This window comes from Anabrus simplex, chromosome 3, assembly GCF_040414725.1.
Source record: "Anabrus simplex isolate iqAnaSimp1 chromosome 3, ASM4041472v1, whole genome shotgun sequence".
Taxonomy (NCBI): domain Eukaryota; kingdom Metazoa; phylum Arthropoda; class Insecta; order Orthoptera; family Tettigoniidae; genus Anabrus; species Anabrus simplex.
Genome location: NC_090267.1, coordinates 195655352 through 195664150, shown reverse-complemented (window position 1 = coordinate 195664150; position 8799 = coordinate 195655352). Strand labels below are relative to the sequence as shown.

The following is an 8799-nucleotide window of genomic DNA, read 5'->3' as shown; positions in this document are numbered from 1 at the left end:
AATAACAAGTGTCTTTCCATAAGTGAAAAGAAAGCATGTGTTACAAGCTGTGGAGGCTGGACAGTAAAAAGTAAGATGTCGCCAAACAGTTCGGCATTTTACCATCAGCATTGTCGATGATATTGGAAAACAAAGATCGCGTCGCCGGAAGTGGCTTAAGTGCGAGTAGAAAAAGGTCACGTCAGAGTGAATTTCTCCGTCTTGAGAAGTGCTTGTTCAAGTGGATTCGTCAGTGTAGAGGACAAAACGTTACCGTGGGTGGTTTCATGTTGAAGGAAAAAATATTTTGCCCAGTCTCTGTGGATTAAAGAGTTTGCAAAAAAAACTGACATGCCATCACATTTTAAAATCTGCGGAGAGAGCGCCCGTGTGGATAATTTCCGTTTGTTGCGAATGGATTAACGAACTAAATCAACCTTTGAATGGCTATGAACCAAGGAACATATTCAACATAGACGAAACCGGGCTTCTTTATAAATGTATTCCTGATCACACCCTGACGTTAAAAGACGAGAAGTATCATGGAGGGAATCGGAATAACGACAGGATAACTGTCCTTCTAGCATGTACTGTAACATGGACTGATCTCAAATGCTGAAACCACTCATTGTAGGGAAATCTGCGGGACCATGCTGTTTCGAAGGAATAAAATCGCTGCCCAGAACGTATCGGCCAAACAAAAAAGCATGGATGACGACAGACTTGTTTAATGAATGGCTGACCTCGGTTAAGAGTGACATGAAAAGAAGGAAAAAACGCAAAATCTTCCTGTTTTTTTGGACAACTGCACCCACCAACATTAGACCACGTCAAATTGATTTCTTTTCGGACAGCATGACCAACCATTAGACCAAGGCATCATTCAAAATTTTAGAATTCTACCGAAGAGAAATTGTTTCTCTTGTAATGGATAGCATTGAAAAAGGTGAGAAGGCGAACATAACAGTTTTGACCGCTATAAATCATGATTGATAAGACCTGGAAAAATGTCAACCCTACCACTCTTTATAACTGCTACAGAAAGTGCTGGTTTAAACAACAGAACAGTCATCAGAGCCGCCAAAATGTATGAATTCTGACTCAGGGTACGTACTTCTACATAACTATGGAAATTTAACGTTTGAGGATTATGTTCAAGATGACGATGACATTGGTGTCCGCGGTGTCCTAACCGATGCTATACTGTTGGATTTGGCACCTCTGGATGAAGACGAGGAAGAAAACGAAGAGGAACAACTGCCAGTTCAAGTCATATTGAGCGATACCAGGACGCCTCTTACCACCCTACACTCATACACCCTCAGAACGGCCACAAGTGACGATTTCTTCTCAGCTCTCACCACTATTGAAAAATCATTGGACAATGTTAGATGAAGTCACCCACTCAAATGAAACTTACCGCCTTATAAAAAAATGAACATGTGTGCATAATTGTACAAATGTTGTGAAATAAAAATCACGAATTTTAAATCAAACTCTTGTTTGTTTGAATTTTTTCCACACCCCCCCCCCCTCACCTGTTAGTTATTTGAACTACTTTTTTTGTAATCTCGATAAATTGAACTTTATCTGTGGTCCCTTGAGTTTCAAATTATCGAGAGTCGACTGTATCTACTTTCAGGATCTTAATTTCAGAGGTTGTAGCTTTTATGTTACCGGTATGTTAATTGCTTATTCTTAATTCGTTTGTTATTGTTTGAATAAGAGTTCTGAATTCATCCTATTGTCATTGTTTTAACTGCAACTTTTCTTCGAGTGGCATTTAGGTTTAAAAATGTCATAATTACCATCAGTTTACAACTATTTACCAGAAAGAGGATATGCGTATGATGTGCATTAAGGAAACTTTGAGGAACAAAACTAAACTTTTATATGCAGCTGAATAATATGAACATTTTAATATTCTTGTATTCAGTAATTTTGACAAACACTCGGTGAAAGTAAACAAAAATTTTGAAATACTCAATAGACCATATTTTACCAATATGGATCTGTGTTTTAAAACATTACTCAGCATAAAGACACGAAGAACCTTCAGACGTAATCAGTTTTATGACGATAGATAATTAGCATATTTATCATTGTGAGCTTTCTAAATACAGTGAGTTCTTATTAGCTTCTCTTTTCAGGAATATGACGAAGATGAGGATAACTCATTAGGAAACAGCTGTTGTCTCTAAGATTTAAATGAATATACAATGCTATGATATTTTAAAGCCTTTAATTACGGTGTTAGAGTATAAATTAAGAAGAGTTCTATGTATATTAAATTAAAGTGTAGTTTCTTCATCTCTCAGAAATTAGCTGTATATTTTCATTATTTGAAAATTTCTCAACTCTTGGCAAAATGCTTCTACATTACACCTAATATGTGTATTATTGGTTAGAAATAAACTTATCATGCACATGAACTTAATGTTTCTGTGTTTTCATAAAATGTTAGTCCGCTTGCGCAGGCTTTCCGACGTTGTGAATCATTCTTGCGAAGCACACACTGCCATCACTGCACATCCCAAGTCAGTGGCGGTACGACCACGCACCCCATCCGGGAGCGTATGGTCCATAGTACAGGTCATTTCCGTTCAAATAATACGGATAATTTTGGAAATAGATGCTTGATGCTTGCCCTGGCCTTTGGTATTGAAAACTTGGTCTATTAACGGGTCTTTCAATGATCTGGTTCGTTGCTGTGTTACTGGGCTTCTTTTCAGCACTGCGTGTTTTAATATGTTCATTTATCCAGTTGAGATATGACGTTACACGCGTATAGAGTCCTGGTATATTACGTACTCCACAGCCGTACCCGAAGGAAACAATCCCTGAAACAAAAAGAAATACTCCTTAATGTATTTCATTGCAAGTACAGTGATAACTCCTCGAAGTATGTTTTCCAAACCAAGTGTAGTTCTTCACTTTTGACAAGACAAGGAGTATAACAACATTAAGGAGCCTAAGTAAATTGGGTGGATGATCAGTCTTAATCGTAATCGTAAATGCAACTTAAGTACAGTAACGTTCAGTACCTTTGGACGTCACATAACGTGATTTGCCAGACGACATTCTCTTCCTACCCTTACTTTTGATCTATCGATTGTGACAAACATCGATTGGACTCGAATTAAAAATTGATACCGTATGCTGTAATATAATAAGAAAGGCTAAATTATGTAAGTATGAAGAGCTGAAGTATGTTAAGTTGTGTGAATGTAATTATTAGATTATAGGAAACTAAAGAAAACCTTGTATCAAATCTTATCTTGCAGCAATCCATCATGCGTTCTAGCATTAGTATGTATGAATACTGCTTTGTCTCCAAGTTCCTTCATGTGAGGAATCCCATATAGCCCTGCGATCTTGTCACTGTGCCGTCGAGTAGATAAGAATCCTTTACAAATAACCAGGAGATTGATATTCCTGTCAAAACTTACAGTACTTCTGCTCATACCATAACATCACCCTGTGGGTGGGGGCGGTAGAATAACACCCACGGTATCTCCTGCCTGTCGTAAGAGGCGACTAAAAGGGGCCTCAGGGGCTCTGAACTTTGGAGCGTGGGTTGGCAACCACGGGGCCCTCAGCTGAGTCCTAGCATTGCTTCCACTTACTTGTGCCAGGCTCCTCACTATCATCTCTCCTATCCGACCTCCCTTGGCCAACTCATGTTCTTTTCAGACCCCGACGGTATTACGTATGGAGGCCTAGGGAATCTTTAATTTTCATGCCCTTCGTGGCCCTTGCCTTCCTTTGGCCGATACCTTCATTTTTCGAAGTGTCGGACCCCTTCCATCTTTTTCTCTATGATTAGTGTTATATAGAGGATGGTTGCCTAGTTGTACTTCCTATTAAACCAATAATCACCATCACCACCACTCACACCATAACAGATTTATCTGAGAAGCAACGGTAGATTGAATAGCTGTTGGATAAAATAGATCCCCATGTTTTCTCCAGACTCACAGGCGACAATCTGAATGAAACAACACGAAACGGTGTGGCGTTATTATAGATCAGCAATACGTTTTCATTGGGTGTGTGTACCTCGCTAGTTACGAGACTTCCAGCACTGAACTGTTAAATTCATTATTGCCCATGAACGTTAGTATGTGTCTTCATCCTGTTTATATTTGCCAGAATATTGGTTGTCCATTATTGTATGGCTCTGCACTGTACCATGCTGTCACCTGGCGGCAGTCGACGGAAGCCTTTGCAGCCCCGAATGGAGCTTTGTGCACGAGTTCGAAGTGGGCGCTTCTGCGGTTTTCTCCGCGTCACTCTGGAGCGAGCCGGTAATCTGTAAAGCTTGGCGTGAGAGACTCAACTATCATAGGCAGGGCGATGGTTCTCGATACGGCATGGGACCAAATTTGTAGATCTCTCCAAATTGAGCCACAATAGTACTACTTGTTTTATGATACGACATACAGTTTAACCACCAATTACCCCGAAACGAAAGTTTACACCGTCATTAAAATTGTCTCCATATTTCGATATTTTTCGAGACCAAAAGTTACACATTTTAACCTCTTGTAATTTTCCCGTCGGTTACAGTCTAAAATCAACAATTTTGCAAAATTTCAATTTTCTAGCTGGTCTGGCAAATTATGCCCGACACCTTGATTTGGGGGAGGTAAAAATAGGACTTTCAGGAAATGATTATGCCCATGAAAATTATAGGTCATAGCATTAGAAAATATACCCCACTGGGTGAAAGGAGGTTTTAAGCTGAGCCCCAAATTTCAAAAGCAGTCTTGGGTTTGATCCTGCCTCAGTTCTATGGTATGTTAAGAGATGTCGTTATAGGGAACTTGGAAATCGGCAAAGCTCGTGTCACTAGATTTACCTGTACATAAATGACCTCTTGCGGCACAAAGTGACCGGCTCCTCGATGCCTTCGGAAATCTTAGGATGTAAAGCAACATTATTAAAATCGGTCTCAGAAGCCCCAGATTTTCAATGACGTTCTCTCTGCGAGCTGAACCTGGCCTGCTATCAGCATCGTTCCCCAAACGTCTTCCTAATACTGAGAACGTTCAAACCGGCCTCACGATAAGAAGCCTTCTCAGACGCCCTAGACGTGGACTGATGTTTTTAGGTTTTGAACGAAGATTTTCCACACACAGCTCGATTTCTGGTTTCCATAGAAATAGGCACAATCTCTGATAAGTGTCATAACCTACCTACTGACACTAAATGAGTTCCAGTTATCGGTACGTTATGTGACTTCTCGGCGAACTGATAGACTGCGGATGAAAGCTGCATAGTGCATAGTATCACTCAAAGGAAAGAGAGTCCAGGTTTCGGAACTAGCACTCGCATACATACGGCGAAATTAAGGAAGAATATAATACAGTTAAGATAGTTGGCATTGACTGAATATAGGATAATAACTGAGAACAGCTAGATAGGACAAATATGTAAATATTATGTAGATCTATTAGAAAAATGAAATAGCCCTCACTAAATTCTGGTGGAATGAGTTACGGATTTAAGAAAGCGGTAACAGAGGAGAAATTTAGGCGCAGGGATTCTTTGGTAATCAGACAAGATGATGACTTGTGGTGTTATTACTGAAGGCCAATGAGGCAAGGCAGAGGGAAGAAACTGAAACAGATAAACGGAATTAGAAGAGAAGAGAAAAATAATAAACCTTAAAGCAAATGCCAGAAAACACCTTACGGTATGAAATAATGGGCTATACTCCATGGTACTGTTGAGATATTAAGATCTAAGCTTAGTACTATTCGAAGGCGATAGTAACCTCCAACGGTATTCCACAAATATCCCATAGAATGGCTGCAGGACGTCTCTCTCGCCTCATACTCAACAATCAACCACGATTTTACGGGAATGATGACGAATATGTATGTACGTATGTTTAATCCGTCAGCGATTCCGCTGGTGGGATCCTCAACAGCTCTGCCATCAGCTGTCATAGATGGCCTAGGCATCACTGAAGAGGCGTACTAGGGAAATAAGGAGTGAGGTAGTTTCACATTGCTTTCCTCACCGAGCCAGAGTTGCTATTACATATCAGTCTGCCAAGCCCACTAAAATGCATACACCAACCGACCCTATGAGCAACATTTTCACACCATTCATAGCAGGGACTGGCTGCATAAGGATTGGCATTACTAGCATCGCTCATACCTCAGTCACTTTCATATTGTCAAAGCCAAGGATAAGACAGAGACAGATCTATGAAAGTAACAAAATTGCTCTAGCCTATACCAGAAGACATAGTGCACTGTAAACACTAGGTCCTGCCAGCAAAGGCATAAGGCATTACTTTATTTCCCTGCTGGCAAGCAGCCAGGGACGTTGCCATAGTAATCATTGTCGGTCTGCGAGGGTGTGAGTCACTCAATGCACTGCGTGACATACGCAGGAAATAATAATTTTCTCCGTAATTTAAAGAGTAAGTGAAATTATGCAGGCAACAAAAAATATTTAAAATGAACGGACGTTTCATTTACAGTCTACATATTTTACAGAATATCAATAGTGTAACTGTTCCCTCCTCGTCAAAACACTTGAGGAGATGAAAGTTATTATCTTGGGACACATGAATATTAAATAAACTATTTGTGGTTTGCCCGCAAATTGCCACGCAAATAGAAACAATTAACATTCCATGGTTCCCCATTTCTCTATGTAATGTTTGGGCGCCATGGTTACAGTTTTAAATAAAACTGTAAAACAAAATTTATATTTACTAGCATAGAGACTTATACTTAAATCACAGGGGTAGGATTTTAAATAATTAACCATTAAGTATCGCTTAAGAAAGAAAATTAACGCAATATAAAATACAAATGAATTTATTATACAAAAAAATGAGATGAATCGGAAAAGTTTCCTTAAAGCGTGGAGGGATTTAGAATTTACTGAATTTACTATTGCTTGCTTTATCTAACTGAAGCTCACCAATTGCAACTTCCGTTGAAGTCATCTGGTTTCCGTGGTTACTCGTTCTCTCCTTCTCGATGTAGACTTCCATGGACATCCTTCCTTCCTTCTCTGATGTGGTGCGGGCTATCTGGACTAACACTCCCTACTTGCCTAGTCTTTAAATTAGACATTGGCCCTATACTTGTAAAAACTGATCAGTGTTGATCGTATGAGGAGAAAATTCAGAAATATGAATTTTTCCATATTAGTAGAAATCTCAATTCAACTGAGCTATACTATTTATACGGTACAGACTTGTACCAAAATTCCATGGACTTGAACTAAACATAGTTCTTCGTCCAGAATATTTACTGAAAATAACACAAGCCGTAAGCTTGTTTCGTTTCACGCAGATCCGATAACATTACCGCATCTAAGTACTGTATCGAAGCGATAACACATTGTACAAAAATAACTATGTCGCGGAGCGACCACGCACTGTTTCAAAAAATCAAATCACGTCGTTCAAAGTAGATGTTCACAGTAGAAGTAGTAGTGATGGAGTTCACGTAGTTAGGTTGTAAGGTTGTAAGGTCCTAAGGCTGTAAGGTCCCGTTCTCGTGTTGAGAATCAGTATATATCCGGGCTCACCCCCACTCTTGGTAACAGTTCAATCTCAAAACTCATATACAACGAAGTATCTGATTCGATAGATCGAAGCATCAACTCCCCTACTCTTCTTCCTCGACAAGTCCAGAAGGCGTGGCGATGATATAGCTGACCAGCTTGCAAGCCTCGCGCACGTGTCGCTGTTTACTAGCCTTGGTCATAAAATAAACCCATGACTCACGCAAAACCCCAAGCTTCAAGAATAACCCTCCGTATACACAAACATGAGATGAAATGAAAACAACTATGTCTCAACATATTGACCGTATTTACAACATAATGAATTCTTATCCTACATAATATAATAATTTAAATACTAAAACGATGTTATTATATATACAATATGATTCCAAAATGCCTTCATTACAAATGATTGACGTTGAATAAATATGTTATTACAAATAATTACCGATGGCGGATAAACTTGATATCAAATGATATCGCGTAAAATTATATTATATTAAATTAGTAGGGATGGAGAAGCCTGGACGGTTACAATAGTGTATGAGAAAATATCTAACAACTCTTTTCATCTTCCTCTAAACCCCCAGTCTGTTCAATTATTTTAAAGTCATATGATATCAAAACCTGCTCTTGGATGAGTATTCTCGAAATATGAAGTTTGGTCGAGGTCTATCCATCCGTTTCGCCGTGATGACGGAACAGACACGGAAGCTAAAAACCACTGATGCGGTCTTGAGTTGACCTAAAACTGATAAATATCTGAAAAATTAGCAAAATGAACGAAATTACGGACATCGGTTCCCCTACAACTTTATTTATATAGATGGAGTTCTTCATTGGAAGGATGACCATCTGATTTAATTTTGAAATATTTTCGCGTTTTGAAACGCTTTTATGGAATGGAGATGTCGCGGACATCCTAACTTTTGATCTTCTTATGTTTTGGTAATGTCGTAGGTTGTGTTACATTTCCGTTTTGCCTTTATACTATTATTTGTACACCGACACAGTTCGTGTTTTGGTTATCGTGTCGTCTCATAATACTGTTTGATACGTTCCATATAATTGATATAGGGATTTATTCCGAGCTGATTATTTTCGGGTGTATATTTTATTGCATCGCTGTTGCGCTCATTTTTTATTCGCTTCCTTAACAATTAGCATACGGTTTAGTAGTGTAGCCTTGTGTGGTGTTAAATATTTTTCTTTACACTGAGGAACTTTGTACTAGAGCTTCGAGCCCGTCTTTGTCTTTATGGCTTAGTTCATTTATTAGTG

At 39.1% G+C, this 8799-nt stretch overlaps 1 protein-coding gene across 1 annotated transcript in view; it reads right to left on the bottom strand.

The window, feature by feature from the left end:
• Positions 1-2202: 2202 nt before the first annotated feature.
• The window catches only part of LOC136866730 (trypsin), a 142205-nt gene continuing 135608 nt past the window's right edge, over positions 2203-8799 (bottom strand). Inside the window, exon 6 of the mRNA XM_068226825.1 lies at positions 2203-2819. Within this exon, the coding sequence (XP_068082926.1) occupies positions 2518-2819 (302 nt within the window). The 3' untranslated portion in view covers positions 2203-2517. The remainder of the gene's footprint in view (positions 2820-8799) is intronic.